Below are 16,555 nucleotides of genomic sequence, written 5' to 3' on the forward strand. Positions count from 1 at the left end.
AATTCACGATAAAGAGCATCTTAAAGCTCCTACTGTACTCCATACACTTTCTCTCTCCTGTTTTTTTGTATTGTTATCTTGCAAACTGAGCGCGCGCGCGCGCTCCCGCCGCTGTTGTTCTGCGGCGGCCGCGCGCCTGGTGTGTCACGTGACCGTGTCTGCTTGCTGCTTGGCTGAGGGAAGCGTGTTAGCAGGTAATTATATATATTTTTATATTTTTGTATCAAAAAAAAAAAAATACAACAAATCTCACGTACATTTTAAGAGTAACTCTTACGCGTCTAGGTATGAGCCAGCGATGACGCGTTGAATGGGAGGTTTATTGTTTTGTTCAGTGTGTAAAGGAATTAATAATGGGGAAATATTTGTGTGTGTGTTTTTTGTGTAGCTTCTTCGCCGTTCACGTTAGCATGTTCCCGGCAAAATGCTAGCATCGTCTCCGGCTGTGTGTGGCCATTTTCTGAATAATACCGCTGATGGGCCTGTTACAGTCTCGCTCTGCATTTCATTAGCGAGCACTTAATTTAATTTCCACACTACAGTGTACGACAAGGACGTTACTCGGTCGTGGGTTTACGACCTAGCCAGCGCACTTAACTTAACTTCGTTAGCTAGGTAGCTAGCTAAACCCGACAATTGAGTTGAAGCGAAAAGGAAATTAGACTTCGCTAGCTTAGCACTAGCGAGTTAGCCAGCCCGGACACAAAGGACTCCCGAATTCCAGCTAGCTTTAGCTTCCTAGCTAGCCGTTCGCGTTTGCTAACATTGTTTACATTTCGCAGTCGCACATGAAACATATATTTATACATTAGATAAAAACAAATCGTTACCAGCGTGTCGACTCTGGGAGTCGACTCGGAATCGATTGAATTGGGAATAACCAGTTAGTCTGCTGAGTCGGTTCTTTTAAAAAAATATCTTGGATGGAATAATAAACTCCATCCTTTGTTTGAACCGAGAATTCATCGTCCCATTTGGTTTAGCCTGATTTATGTTGCATAATGCAAGCTCTGATTTAGAAAAATAGTAGTTATTTACGTGTTTAGAACATAACCTGCTGTTTAAACATATAGATTTAGAAAGTGTTGAGTAATAAATCTGCGTTGGCAGAGTGACTTACCAAATCTACATCCAGAGACTTTTTCCTTTACATCTGACCAAAAAAAAATTAGAGATTTTCTTTAGTGAAAATGTTTTTAATATATTCAACGGATTTATTTCACTAAAATACGTGATGCGAAATAAACTTCAATTTAAGCGAAGACTATTAGTCAGGATTCAGGTTATGTATCTTTAGTTAAACTTTTATATAAGGCTGGACATTTCAGTGCAATACCAGTATCAGAAATCTTAGTGACCATGCAAGATTCAACTGCCCAGTTAGATTAAACAAGAAGAATGGCTATGGGGAAAGTTGCCTTTTTATGTTCGTTGTGACTTCTGTCTCATTTGTTCATGACATAAAGTATATCAGTTTGTTTTTGGAAAGCCGGGCAAATCCGATCCGATACTGGTCCAGGTTTTCACCTCCATATCACACTGATGCTTTTCACTCGGAGATCACCTTTTGGATTATCTTCTGTTTTACACCTTTAGTGATTAACTTAATCATTAAAAAGTCAGTACTTGGAAACATATTTCCCTACCACAACACCGTTGAATGGTCTGAAGGTGGTTAATTTTCTCTAAGCACAACCCTGACAGTAGTTCCAGCTATACTTCAAATCACAGGTTTCTATTAATGTGCCTGTTTTAATACTCCATCATTTCTGTAGTAACGGGTAATTCGCATGGACTAATCATCCAGAAAAACCGAATTGCTGATGTGATGACGTTCGTGTTTATGAAAGGAGACGTCAGCAGCAGTGCTGTGTAACGTCGGAAAAACACCAGAAAGTCTTCAGGACAGAGGAATTATTATTAGGTCTTATTGAGTTCGTGAGGGAAAAAAGGGACAGAAGATGAGGGGAAAAGCTTTTTATACACATGTCTCGGAGACTAAATGTTACTAAAAGCAATGAAGTGGTTTAAAAGCACCTCTATATATATTTTTTCTTTATTTATTATACCAAGTTGAATGCATGAAAGGGTTAAAACGCTTCACAGTGGAGCCACTTCCTGTCTTCCTGTAAGCCTCCACACAACAGGCTTTTCTTAGAGCGTGGGGCTAACAGCAACTTTGGCTTCAGAAAGACATGGAGTGATTTGCTCGAACATTAAATGGGAGAGTGTATGAGCGTAAATTGTAAAAATGTCACGTCGTAGATGGTCGTAAATTGATGAGTTAAGTCACTAACAGATATTTGCCACCCTTTTGCATGAGACGCTTTCCAGCCTGAGGCCTTGTTCATGATCCGTTTAAGAAAAATGACACCAAAATACACACCATTTATTAAAATGGCTATAGAATGTGTTCTAAATTGTACATTCATATCAGAAATTCCCAAACAACCCCAGTTGGACATTATACATTTTCTTTGACCCCAAGCCTTGACCACTGTATGAATTGACTACTACAACAGTTGAATATTTTATAATGTCAGTTACATATGTATGTGGATCCTAAATGAGTAGACAGAATATTTCTTGCAGTGACTTCTCAGTCTGTTGAGAAGTGCTGGGTTATACTTTCATGAGTCAAAATGCCTGGTCAGGTTTCCAAGTCGAACTGCAAACTGTTTAGCAATATGATGCACGCTGTCAAGTTCTATTTCACTTCAAACTTTCCACTGTCATCTTGATTGCTGTTATGAACTGCGTCTCTATTTAGACCTTTATTTAGGTTTTAAGGTGACAGGAGTGTTTTTTCTAATTCAAAGGTCATAATAGTAATTTAATAGGAAACCGACTTAGTGTTGGTACTCAGTAACTGTGTAGAATAGTGGGCTACACCGATCAGGCATAACATTATGACTACCGTCAGGTGCCGTGAATAACACTGCTTATCTCCTCATCGTGGCACCTGTTAGCGGGTGGGATATATTAGACAGCGAGTGAATATTTTCTCCTCAAAGTTGATGTGTTAGAAGCAGGAAAAATGGGCAAGCGTAAGGTTTTGAGCAAGTTTGACAAGGACCAGATTGTGATGGCTAGATGTCTGGATCAGAGCATCTCCAAAACTGCAGCTCTTGTTGGGTGTTCACAGTCTGCAGTGGTCAGTATCTATCAAAAGTATCCTTTAAGTCCTGTAGGTATCCTTTAAGTTCTGTAAGTTGCCCATGAGGGCCCCATCTCACAACTTGCAGGACCTAATGGATCTGCTGCTAATGTCTTGGTGCCAGATACCACAGAACACCTTCAGGGATCTAATGGAGTCCATGCCTAGACAGGTCAGGTCTGTTTTGTCAGCAAAAGAAGGAGCAACACGATATTAGCCAGGTGGATATGTATTTATTGGTATAAAGGTAGACTGTTATATAGGTAGATGGACGGGGAAGTTTTCTGTTAAACTGTGTCTTGGTTTAACAGAATACTCAATATTTCTGATATTAATTTGTAAAATAAGTCAGTTAAACAAAAGAAGAGAAGCCCATTAGTAAAACAAGTGACCTCTGGTTTCTGGAATCCCTGCTTTAACTGAAATCTTGGGTGTGGTTCGTGCTTTAAAAAGCTTTATGAGGTATTAGAAAGGACACATCCATCTGTATAATGGCCACATCTCTTATTTTATCATCTCTCACTTTCTAGTCTTCTGATTTAAGCTCTCATTATAACAGATGTCCGTATTTTCCGAATTCCAAGTACGGTTATTGCAACCATAACAGAAACATGATGCAAACTAACTCTATTACTGCTGCCACCAGGAATCGGCTCGCGCATTGCCACATTGCAGCGCAGTCCTGATGAATGTGGTGCATTTCTTCAGTTAATTCCACAGAGTCCTTCGTTCAGTGTGCAGTATTTCCACAGAAGCATTCTGGCTTCGAGAACTATTGTTTATACAGCACATCTAGAGCAAATGTTTCGTATTAAGAAAGGAATGGACAAACCCGTTTACGTACTTTTTTATCTCAGTGCTGTTGTATTTTCAGAAGGTCTTAATTCATTAGATCTTTTGTGTTGGTGCTACCGCATGATGTTAGGAAAATAGATAATCATGAATATAGTGAAACTTTCTTTAAGGAAATGTTTTTTAATAGTTATGGAAGGAGTCTTCAGTGTCAGCTTTGTCACAGTTAGTTTTCTTGTTTCTTTCTGGTTTCTCGGTAACATGACAAGCTTCTTATTGTTATTATTATTAGACCAAAAAGGAGTAATAAAAGTAAATATAGTGTGTTACTGCTCTATAATATGAAATGTAAGTAGTAACAGGTAAAATGTTCTCTTAAATGAATAATATACTTTGGAACATGATGTTATTGGTAACACCTTTAGGATGCCATCAGAACCAAGCAGCTATTGAGTATCTTCCTATACCAAATCATAATAAAAGGTTTTATTCCATACATAATGAACCATATTTTTCATTTTACTGCCCCAACAACTTCCCCTGCCCTTGGGTGAGTTTTTGGGTCAACAAGTTTTCTGTTTTGTTCTCTGTGCAGGGGAGTGTGTCGAAATTCTTAGCCATGGTAATCTCAAATACATTACAGATGTCATGGATAGAGATTAGATGTTTAAAAAAAAACCCAGTGGAGTATTACTTTAGCTCTCCTTCCAGATGTGCACATGCACTCAGGGAGTGGCTGTTTGGTATGTTATTACAGTGTGTGTGTGTGCTATAAGGACTACATTTTTTTATCTAAATGGATATAGTTCCATCTCCCACGACTGCAGTCGAAGCCAGTTTGTACGATCATATAATATGTAAGTACACTCACTTATTTTTGTGCCTTTTTTCCCCCCCAGATTTTTCTATTTTGTACATACATTCTTTTGTATATACTGTATATGATGACCTCGTTGGGCGGCGACCGAGCCCGGGGCACTCGGGAGAAAGTGCTGCCCACATCCACACAGACCACACAGCCACAGAAACAGCTTCAGGTACAGACGAAGCTCTCGTGTTGATGCATAAACACACGCTGTGCAGATTGTGTTTGCTTTGAATGTTATTGTAAGGACAAGCATTCAACATGTCTAGATTAGATTTAATCATTTACGTTGATACAAATCTGTGAGTAGGAATTAAATCCACATGAAATGTTGGTTTACGATTTCTTTAATGTTTCTTAAATTTTTGGTGGGGTTCTTATTCTTGTTTTTCTTTCATTTATTTATTTATTTATTTTCAGGCTACAGCCGAACAGATCCGACTTGCCCAGATGATTTACGATAAGAACGATGCAGATTTTGAAGATAAAGTCAACCAGGTGAGGCAAGGGTTCGTCTTTAAACCGTAATTTGTCATATTAATATCAGAACTACCATCTTATGCTTAATTGTGTGTGGGTGTGTAGCTCATGGAGGTGACAGGGAAGAACCAGGATGAGTGCATGGTTGCTCTTCATGACTGTAATGAGGATGTCAACAGAGCCATCAACTTCCTGTTGGAGGGAACCTCTGACACGGTAAAAACACAAACACATTTTTTATAGCCGTATTTTAAAAGATTAAGTTATAGCGTATGACCAAATGTATGTGGACACCTGACCATCATATCTGAATGTGGGTCTTCCTCAAACTGTTGCTACAGCGTTGGAAGCACACAGTTGTATAGAATGCCTGACCTTACTAATGCTCTTGTGACTGAATGAGCCCCACAAAATCTCTTTCTTCCTAGAAGAGAAGTGGAAGTTATTACAACAGCAGAGAGGGGACTAAATTTGGAATAAGATGTTCAACAAGCACGAGTGTTCTACTCAGGTGTCTACAAACTTTTTGCCATGCCATGGCTATAAATATGTATATAGACTTCTTATTTGTAATCAGAAATACCCAGGACTTGCCGGTCACAGAAGTATCATAATTCTTTCTGAGTCTAACATTACATGAGTAACAGATCCAGTGAAATGTGAGAGGCCTATGCTTATAGACTCTGATTTCTGGGAAATCTCTAAAATAGAAAGTGGGTCATTCCTGTGAGCTGATCTGTGTGTAATCCTGGGTCATAACAGGCTCATGCCTGCCCCACCCTCTCAAAACATGAACTGCTTAATGTCCTTCACATTTACAGATCACGTTCACATGCATCTCATTTCTTGATAGCGACACAATGCTAAGTCGCTTATAGTCAGTTTTAATAAATAGACGACACCCGAATATGTCTTACGGCGTTTTTACACTTGAATCGAGCGTTGGTGTGTTATCCTCTTTTAGGCAACTGAGAACACAGCCATCGCACATGAACCAAAACAAGCAACTTGTAAGAGTCTGAGTGAGGTGGTCTTGGTCTGTATCCAAGTGAACTTTAGCAGATAAAACACGAGTCGACTCGGAATTTCTCTGACTGCAGGAAGTGAACCGAACGTGGTGTGAATTTTCGTTGAAGGACATGCGGAACAGTGCAACTCGTAAATTTGATGTATTCTTGATATTTAGACCAAGAAACAAAGAGAGGAAATAAACAATGGATGTTATGCACAATATGTTTTAATTCAGATATTAATGTAACCGTCTAATCATTTATTTTTCTCCGAATCGTTTGTGCTGACTCTTTTGCTTGTTCTCTGGTGAAACTTGTCATATCTGTGCACACTTCGGAAAGGTTTATTTTATTTTTGGTTTATTTAATTATATGTGAATGTGAGATTGAGAAATTGTGTGTAATAGCGAAAGTACAAATTCCTCTCTGCTTTGGCTTCATAGGTATGAACTGACTTCATTTGCGTTACTAGCTGAGTATTCTTGCTGCTTTATCACAGACTTGCAACGTTATTTACTTTGTAGTATCAAACAGAATTTAACATTATTCTGCATTGCTTTACCGTATTGTAGCATATTCAATTCCAGTGGTGCGTTATTTAATCATCATTCCTCTATTCAAGCCTTTTCTGATGAATCTTTTAAAAGTTGGCTTTGTACTTTTCTAGACCACTTGGGAGACGGTGGGCAAAAAGAAAAGCCTTGGAAAGGATGGCATCTCCTCAGAGAGCAAGGAGAACAAGGAGAATCGTGAGAAGAAAGGCGAGAAAGAGAGCAGCAAAGCTCGCGGTGGAGCAAACCGGAGAGGAAAGGGGGCCAGTCGTAATCGGCCCGGTAAGAGAAGTTTAGACATTTCATAGATGTTGCTGTATGGGCTCAGCTGTTTGGGAATGGACTTTACAATAACTGATAAAGCTAACGTTGTAATAACAGAGTTCTGTGGTTGTTTATTTATATGCAGAAATGTTGGCCAAAGTCTTGAATGATGGTTTATTTTGTTGAGAGCACAAACACAATAAACCATACAAATTGTCATTGCACAAGCTTTAGTTTTGTCAAAATGCCAAATACATATCCTTGTATTGTTTTTTTTTATTTTTGTTAAGCAAAATTCTTGGTTTCAGTCATTCATATTGATTTTGCATGTATAAAATCTACATATGAAGACTATTTTTCTCTCTCTCTCGCATTTGTAAATTTGTGGTTGTCAGCGAGGGTTGAGGAGAATGGAGTTGATTCCGCACCGGTGGAGAAAGGATCTGACCGTGGCCGCAGGGGGAAAGGACGAGGTACACAAATGTCCAGAAAGTTGGGGGGACACAGACTTGCACACTTTGTACTGTCTTACATTGTTTGTTAATTGTGTGTGTGTGCAGTGTCTGGAGGCAGAGGAAGAGGCCGAGCCCCAGGGGCCAGTAGGTTTACAGCACAGGGGATGGGGTCAGTATGATATGTGCACACTGGTCTCAACTGGCCTTTCACAGCTTCGCAATGGTTTACTCGCCATTTCTTTTTGTCACTCTTTTTTCATGCACAATCCACAGGACCTTTAACCCAGCGGACTACACTATGGACAGTGGCACGACCAACTCTCATGCTGACGTGTGGGAATCGGGGACCAATGATGCCACAGATGGTACAGGTAAGAGAGACCAACGCTTAAACACCCCATTTTTAAGCTTATTGTTTGCCAAGGGTTTTTTTGATTTCACCCTTGTCTGCTTTCTTCATCATGGTTCTCCAGTGGCATGGCGCAACACTCTGGAAGACTGGGCAGCTGAAGACTGGACCGAGGATGTGAGTGTAGGTCAAGCTGTCTGTTTACAAAGCTATTTATTTTTATATATTACAAGGTTTTAAGAGCTTTACAACTAGTGGCTCATGGTTAGATTTTGTTTTTTCAGCTCTCAGAGACCAAAGTGTTCACCTCCTCATGTGCACCTCCAGCTGAGAACCATATCACACCTGGCCAAAGGTGACAAATATATACGTGACCTTTTGTTACAACCAGCCCATGCTCCTTTCACAGTTGTAATTAGGTTGCTCCTGTAACGATGGTGGAAGCTGAAGGGTTGTGTTTTTTTGCAGTCTGGACCTGGCATCTCTGCTGCAGAAGCCTGCTGGCAGGGAAGACTTGGAGAATCTGAAGCCAGCCTCATCTCAAGGGCTCGGCCACAGCCTCGTTTTCACCAACTCCCACCACCAGCCCACACGCAACGGAGGCACCACCACTGGCACTACCAGCTACGCACATGCCACCCTGGTGAGACATTGGAACCAGGAAACAGGGTGTTTCAGATCTTGCCGCAGTCAAGAAATTAAAATAAATATACATTTGTAGTGTATGCCTAAGGGTAGTTATTGAATTTTTTTCAAACCTTGAAACATCAGAGCAATTTCAGAGACAGCAACACTGAATGTGTTTGAGATCTTGTCCTTATTGTGCTTGAATGCGTTTTTACTAGGGCTGGGAAAGTTAACCGCGTTATTATGGCGTTAACTCATTAATGAATTAACGCCGACAATTATTTTATCGCGCATTAATGCAGTTTTTATTATGTTGTAAATTATTTTAAAAGTCTGTTGCTCAGTGGCTCTGAATACACATACAGACAAACCATGGGTGACGGGAGGGGTGGGATGGTGATCCGTATTGGCCTGGGATAAACGTCATGACGTGTCTCAACCAATGGGAGCGTTTGGGATGAGCGTAAGAGTGCTGTGCTGCTCACAGGAACCGGAAAAGAAATTTAACAGGCGGATAAAGAAAGACGGGAAAAAGAAACACGGGGAGAGAGAGAGTGTTCAGTTTTCAGAGAAATCATGCGATTAATCACGATTTTTATTGGGCATCTTTATCATATGGAGAGTACAAAAAACTGAACCGTATCATTTGTCATATACCTGTAATTAGTAGTATTGTTGCCTTGAAAGCGTGCTAAGAATCTTGTTTATGTCCACAGTCCCCAGTTCTGGGTTCTGGATTTGGGGATCTGGGTGGTCCTAAGCTGGGACAGACCGCTGGACAACAGATACTGGAGCAGCTGAAGGGACCAGGTCTTGGGCAGCTTACCTCCCAGCCTCCTAGCTCGGGGGACAACTGTGCCCCTGTAGGGGGACTGGGGGGTACAGGGATTTCTGTTCCCTCTTCATCCTGGGATATCAAACCTCCTGGAACACAGAGCTCTGCCTCACTGCCCTCCCAATTCAGTCGTAAGTTTCATTCACATTGTTATTTTCAAGCCAGTAGTACAGCAGTCTGTTATTTATGTCTCCATTCATGTTCAGTTTTTAACTAGTGTTTTATTTTCTGTGCTATGTGCCTTCCAGGGGAGTTTAAAATGCAACCAGAGCCTTCGTTGGTGCTAAGCCAGCTGAGCCAGCGGCATCAGAGCTCTCTAAGCAATGTGGGATCTCTACCGCTGGCGAGGCAGCCCAGTCCTCCCCCTCAGAATGGCCCATCGGCCAACCAGGCTCCACTGGAGGCCTTCTCCAAAGCACCAGAGCCTTCTCAAACCCACGTGGCCCCTCCCCAGGCTGCAGACTCACAGGTCAGCAGCACGCAGCACCGACAGATTAAGACACAGAAACGAAGGATAGCTCCCACATCGAAGGTGAGTGTTTTGTCACGTTTCCATTTTATGCTTATGTAACCAGGAATTTTTTAAAATTTGTGCAGTAATGAGAAAAGTATTTGTATATTGCTCAGGGAACTGTGTACATCAGTGTTCTGTACCCTCTTGCGGGAGCATGCTGTCTGTGGGCTTCCTGTGGGTTGATTTCATAGAACTTACAAAAATAGAAAATATTAATACTAAGCTGTTGTGTCGGTGATGCAGTGTGCAGGAGTAAACATGTAGTTTTGATGTAAAAGAAAACATCGCCTGTGTATACAGATTCCGTCCACTGCGGTGGAGATGCCCGGCTCGGCAGATGTGTCTGGGCTCAATGTGCAATTTGGCGCGCTGGATTTTGGCTCAGAGTCGGCATTGCCAGACTTCGGCCAGCCTGAGAACTGTAACAGTGAAGCTACACGAGAAGCGGCCGTGCCCGTTCCTCAGACTCAAAGCAGCCTCTACTCCAAACCCATCAGGTCAGTTATTAAATGTACAATTATTTTTCCATCCTCCTTATATTTGAAAAACATACAGTATTTCAGCAAGAACAGTGGTTCTCAAGCTTTTGCTGCTTGGAAACCCTTTCAGACCCCATTATGATTACAGCATAGATTTATTTTATGAGCATAACACAATTATTTGGTGAACATAATCCAGATGTTTACATTTTTTTGGCATATAAACCAAATGTGTAGCATTATACCGATTTATTGGAATCCTAAAATCTCCATTAACAGACGGCAAATGACTGTGTTACACTGGCCTTTTTTACTAGTTTTATTACAACTCTGAGTATACTTCCTGGACAGCTGGAAGTCCATAAACATCTGCCAGAAAATTGATTATAGCATACTGAACTATCCTGTATATATACACTGACAATATTTCATGTTCCTCCCAGCAGTGAATCTCTGGCCAGTCCTGTCCCATTGCTGCTGCCTCTGGCCTCCTCTGACAGCATCTACCCACCCCCCTCTGTGCCTCTACCCAGTCTCGCTCCCTCCCTTACCACCCCTAGTGCTGCCTCAGTACCCGCCTCTACCTCCTCATCTTCCTCCTCCTCGTCCTCCTCTTCATCTTCATCAGTGGCGTCCTCAGCTGGGAACAGCTTTGACTGTGGAGTGGCTCCTCACTCACGACTGACCTTCTCCCAGAGCAAGGAGCCGTCTGGACCTGTGACAGTAAGTAAAGAGTGATCTGCTTCCCATTTGCTGTGCCACCAAATATGTGCATTTCATTATTACTGATTACTTTTTTGCTTTTGAATTCTTTGTGGTAAATGCTGACGCAGTGTTTTTGGCTTCTCCTTGAACAGAATGGTTTTAATGGTGTAAGGACCTCTGCTGCTCTAGACTGTAAGTGGATTTTCTTTTCTTTTGCTTTAGATGTGATTTTTCTGTATCAGCTATCTCTAAACATTTCTACTTTTTTTTTTTTGCCTATAGCCACATCCAGTTCCTCCACTCCAAAGCCAGAGTCTCCTTCTTTAGGCAGTAGCACCAGTGTTGCACCTTCTGCCCCATTGTCTCTGTTGCCCCCTTCAGTTACGCCCCACAGCTCGACTCTATCCAGCCTGGCGCCTGAATTGCCTTCTGCAACCCTCCCATCTCTTAGCAGGTGAACAGGACTATCTCTCTTATTTTTTCTCTAGGATGCCATGTCAAAATGGAAGCACAGAGTGACATGCTGCTTCTCTTTGTTCCTATCTGTTTTTCCCTAGTAGTCATGTAAGCAGTGGCCATTCCTCTGTATCAGCCCTTGGCACCAGCTCTTCACTAACGGTGAGTGTGATCACACACATAACACACACATTTTGGGTGTGTTTTTTTCTTACATATTTTTATATAGTTAAGTTATGATGTTAACATCCCCATGCATCTTGTATATACCTGCAGTACACTAATGTGGACAATGTGAATTCTCTGGCTGCATCGTCCGTGGTGTTTTCCTCCGCATCTGTCTCGGCTCTTTCCAGTAACAGTGTGAGCAGTGCGGGAAGCAGCAGCCTGCACTCAGCAGCTCTTGGACTCAGTGGAAATGGAACCACTGCACCATCAGCCATCAGAACCACACCCTTGCTTTCTTCATCTACTGGTCTGATTTGACATACATTAACAGAGCTTTAGCTGAAAGATTTTGTTGAGAGATTTTTGTCCTGCACTGGATCCATTTGTCTTTGCTAATGTGTTTTTTTTTCTGTTGCGTTACAGGAAAAGCCCCCCCTAACTTGTCTCAGGGGGTTCCTCCGCTGCTACCCAACCAGTATATCATGGGACCTGGAGGCCTGCTGCCTGCATACCCGGTAACTGTTATATAGGCTTTTAATTTCAATAATGATCAGCTGTGAAGGAATGTTTTAATGAAGTGAGCTCCGTTTGTGTCCTACAGCAAATATATGGCTATGAAGACCTCCACATGCTGCAGTCCAGGCTACCAATGGTGAGTCCATACCCTTCTTGTTCATCTTTTTGGTAAGAGTGAAACCTGGTTTCATTTGTAGTGCGCCAGTTCTCGGCTTAACAAATTGGCCAAAGTCCTCCAAAATTTTTACTATTCTCACCTCTAAGCACCCTGTTGCCCTATGTACCTGTGTATGTCTGCCAAAATTGGTCATTTGTATTGAAAAGTCCTGCGGTTTAATATTTTTGTTCCCTTTTGTATGATTTTTGTGTCTGGATTAATTGTCCCACTGTACATGTGGTCACTCTACACCCTGTAGGATTACTATGGAATCACATTCCCAGGACCCACTGCAACCCTGTCCAGCAGAGATGGGAGCCTAGCCAATAATCCTTACTCAGGTAGCCTGATGCCAGTTCCATTTGTGCTTTTGATTTTCATATGAGTTATTTATGGCTATAAAGAGGTTACATTTGTTTAAAAAAAAAAAAAACAGTTACACAAGCTTACATAAGCTCATTCATTCTCATAAAGGTGAAGTGACTAAGTTTGGCAGGGGTGACTCCACCTCACCCGCGCCCCCTACTACCCTGTCAGCAGCTCACGCTCCACAGGCAGCTCAGCCCCCACAGGCACAGAGCCAAGGCCAGAGCCAGCCTCAGCCACAGGCCCACCACAGCACCCAGCAGGCCTTCCTCAACCCAGCTCTGCCCCCTGGTTATAGCTACACAGGCTTGCCCTATTACCCAGGTGTGCCCGGCATGCCCAGCGCCTTCCAGTATGGCCCCACCATGTTCGTACCTCCTGCTTCTGCTAAGCAGCATGGCATGGGCTTGAGCAACCCCTCCACACCATTCCAGCAGCCCAGTGGTTACAACCAGCACACCTTCAGCTCAGGTGAGTCATAAACATGCACAATCAGAATTGCTAATATTTTATGTGCATCGAAATACAAATGTCTTACATGTCTTATTTATTTCAATTATGTTCAGGGTATGATGACCTGACACAAGGCCCAGCGGGAGCAGAATACAGTAAAGGGTACAGTAGCAGCTCTCAGACACAGGCCAAATCTGCTGCTTCTGGCCCAGGAAAAGGTGCTAAGTCACGCATTTGATTTTAGGGTTTTTCATCTCCATCATTAAAATATTAACATCCTACAATGTCACTCCATAGGTGTCTCGGTGACATCCAGTAACTCTGGGGTGCCTGACATCAGCGGAACTGTTTACAACAAGACTCAGGTAGTGACCACACCTCATCCGTCACACATCATGTGTTTGATTTGATATCCTTGGTCAATGTGTGTTTATGTAGCAGAATTTGTCTTCTTTTTTCTTTTCTTTTTCTTTTTTTTTACTTCCCCTGCTTGCAGTCCTTTGATAAACAGGGTTTCCATGCTGGCACACCACCCCCCTTCAACCTGCCCTCAGCTTTAGGGGGTACAGGACCTCTGAACCCCGGCGGAGCCCCTGGTTATGCGCCAGCTCCGTTTCTGCATATTCTGCCTGCTCACCAGCAGCCCCATTCTCAGCTGCTGCACCACCATCTCACCCAGGACGGACAGGTATGTCAAAAACACACACACACACACACACAGCCAAAGACGTGGTAAACTGCTCAACTGGGATTATTATTGTGTTATTTGTTTGCCTATGGACAAGCATAGAAGCACTCCTGTATCTAGATGTCTTGTATGGCACTACTGGTAGTCAGCAGGTAGCCAAACAATATTTTAGACAATGTAGGAAATGTCCAAATGTCCAGGAAGCTAAAGATAAAACGGACAAACAATGTACGTTAGAGAAAAATAATTACAAAATGCATCCTGGACAGCATGTAAGATCTCATGAAGGTTAATTTTCAACTGAAGCTGTGGCCTTGTAACTGACTTTCCCTTGACATTTGCAATGACAGTGCTAATTTCTGATGGAATATTTTTTAATGTTTGAAATTCCTCGTACACGATGAACAGCTTTTTGGAAGAACGCTAACACTAGAACATAAACAATAGCTGAGTAAGCTGCAGCTTATGATTAATGGAAAGTAAAAGGCAAAACAAAGAGTGAAGGATGTTTAGATGCAAGATAATTAAGTGCTGTGTGTGTGTGTGCAGGGTGGGCCGAGTCAGAGGAACCAGAGCAGCAGCATGCAGCAGAAGACCCAGGTCAATAAATCCAGCTATGGCAGCTCTCCTTACTGGGGCAATTAAATAGTGCGAGAGCCCTTTGGCCATCTCATGCACACCAAGTTACTGGCCCATTCTGATCAGAGCAGAGGTAGCCTCTGTACAGCGGCAAGCTAAACACACACATACACACACACACACTACCATCTCCCATCCCCTAGTTCTCATCCACCCCTTTTAAAAGTTTTGGCTGTTGTATGTAAAATATATTTATGTATGTATTTATACAGTATATATGTATTGGTAGAATATGAAATGTGGTTTATGGCATTTTCTTTTGCTTTGAAGGACCGTTTCAGTTCATTTCAAAAGAGGATTATGAAATGCGGATGAGAACTAAGTACTAAATGGAAGGTGCATATTACTTGAACACGACCCAACTTCATGACAATGTGGGAGATTTATTATTATTTTTTTTTTTTTTTTGTATACATACATGAACTTAACAATGGTGTACATTATTGCGAAGCATCATTTGATGGTGAAGCCTTTTTTTAAAACTTTTTGTATTGTACCCATGCACCTCATTGACCTGTGAATTTTTTTTTCTTCTTTTATTTTAATCGAGGGGGGCTTTTAAAGTTCAGTGCTCAACTTTTTACGTCCCCTTCAATTGTGAATCTCTTCTTTATCCCGTTATTTGGCTTAAACATGGTTTGGAATCCGAACATCATTTTAACATTGATTTTACCCTTGTCGTCGAAATAAAATATCTGACCAGGTCTTATTTTTTTTTCCCCCGTCTCTTGCGAGTTACTAAGTCAGACGAGTCGTTTTTTTTGTTTGTTAGTAGAGCAGAGTTTATTCCTCAACATCTCATTGGCATTTACAAACAAGGAGAACTTGATGCCAGCGGTATCCCCCATTCACACCGCCACCATCACCACCAAGTCCGGTCCTTCATGTAACTAATTTATATGGCCAAAAAATATATAAAATATACTTAAAAGAAGTAAAAAACTATTTGACCTTGATGTGAACTGAAGCCTGTGTGGATCCATTTCAAAAATCATACAAACATTCAAACACCCATTTGTGATGACAAGGCAAATGAGAAATTTCAGACAGGTGGGTGGATGGACAACCTGAAAATGAAGCACAGTGAAAACATGCAGTAAAAGGCATAAACTCCTGGTGTTATGTATAAACTAGTCATTTGAATTTAATACAAATGAACGCATTTACATTTCAGGCATTTGGCAGTCGCCCTTATCCGGAGCGACTTACAATTTATTTCATTTTCTGAGCAATTGCGGGTTAAGGGCCTTGCTCAGGGGCCCAGCAGTGGTAGCCCTGAGATTTAAACCCAACACCTTGACCACTAAGCTACCACACCCCCCACCACAATGCACTTTCAGCCATCTATATTAAGACTGTGACACTATGATAGAATGAGTAGCTTATAACATTGGCCATCATTACAACTGAAGATTCACTTGTAATTAAACACTGCTTAAATCAATCAACATGAGCCTCAGCTACCACACAAGCTTGATGTTCAAGAGCATGCATCGTTTACATTTTAGATGTTCCATGAGTACAGCCTCCTCCTAGTGGTGGCTTTTAACATTGCATGATAGCGTTGCTCAAGGGAGAGTGAAAAAACTTCACAGGACATGATCCTCACCTATGAAAGCAAAATCTTATGAGAAGCAAACATCATGACCTCTCTTTTGAATGACCACATTGCAGGTAAGATTTTATTTAACTAAAAACATACAAGTGGACAGTAAATACTGGTAGTTCAAAGAGCTGCAGTGATCTTTATTACAGACCAATAAAAAGCAAGATAGATTTATAAAACGGAAACCTCTTAATGCACGTTTCGTTATTACTGAGCATTTTACTCAGACCTTATGTTAAATGTAGAATATTCACATTAAGCGTGGATGATGCAACATTTACAACAGCTGGAGAAGGTGCACTACTGGTACATGGTCAGACTTTAATTTGAACTCAAGGAACAAGGTCACTCAGAGGTTCAGTCTTTTAAAGAAATAAACAAAAAAACCACACAAAGCAAAGGGGGAAAAAAAAAGCATTGAAG

At 41.6% G+C, this 16,555-nt stretch overlaps 1 protein-coding gene across 8 annotated transcripts; it reads left to right on the forward strand.

The window, feature by feature from the left end:
* The first annotated feature begins 64 nt into the window (after positions 1 to 64).
* Positions 65 to 16,502, forward strand: ubap2a (ubiquitin associated protein 2a). 8 transcript variants are annotated; one of them, XM_058415539.1, is made up of 27 exons: positions 65 to 194; positions 4,849 to 4,986; positions 5,235 to 5,312; positions 5,400 to 5,510; positions 6,972 to 7,137; positions 7,515 to 7,592; positions 7,680 to 7,743; positions 7,848 to 7,945; positions 8,048 to 8,106; positions 8,208 to 8,278; positions 8,392 to 8,566; positions 9,267 to 9,516; positions 9,634 to 9,917; positions 10,200 to 10,396; positions 10,822 to 11,101; positions 11,236 to 11,275; positions 11,366 to 11,537; positions 11,641 to 11,701; positions 11,816 to 12,014; positions 12,131 to 12,222; positions 12,309 to 12,359; positions 12,640 to 12,721; positions 12,855 to 13,217; positions 13,313 to 13,417; positions 13,497 to 13,564; positions 13,696 to 13,887; positions 14,437 to 16,502. In XM_058415539.1, exons 2-27 carry the CDS (start codon positions 4,891 to 4,893, stop codon positions 14,530 to 14,532), a joined length of 3,528 nt encoding a protein of 1,175 aa, XP_058271522.1. In that variant the 5' UTR covers positions 65 to 194; positions 4,849 to 4,890; the 3' UTR covers positions 14,533 to 16,502. The 8 variants fall into 8 exon arrangements, with proteins under 8 accessions (XP_058271522.1, XP_058271523.1, XP_058271524.1 ...); XM_058415540.1 differs by having other exon boundaries at positions 10,825 to 11,101; XM_058415541.1 differs by having other exon boundaries at positions 10,825 to 11,101; positions 11,644 to 11,701.
* The last annotated feature ends 53 nt before the right edge of the window (positions 16,503 to 16,555 follow it).

The sequence above is a fragment of the Hemibagrus wyckioides genome, linkage group LG18 (genome assembly GCF_019097595.1).
Source record: "Hemibagrus wyckioides isolate EC202008001 linkage group LG18, SWU_Hwy_1.0, whole genome shotgun sequence".
Classification (NCBI taxonomy): Eukaryota; Metazoa; Chordata; class Actinopteri; order Siluriformes; family Bagridae; genus Hemibagrus; species Hemibagrus wyckioides.

Bases quoted from the DNA above. Each gene is read 5' to 3' on its own strand.
- ubap2a (XM_058415535.1), top strand. From the start codon at position 4,891: ATGATGACCTCGTTGGGCGGCGACCGAGCCCGGGGCACTCGGGAGAAA. The intron at 9,517-9,633 runs GTAAGTTTCATT...TGTGCCTTCCAG, and splicing joins ACTGCCCTCCCAATTCAGTC to GGGAGTTTAAAATGCAACCA. The intron at 9,918-10,199 runs GTGAGTGTTTTG...CTGTGTATACAG, and splicing joins GGATAGCTCCCACATCGAAG to ATTCCGTCCACTGCGGTGGA.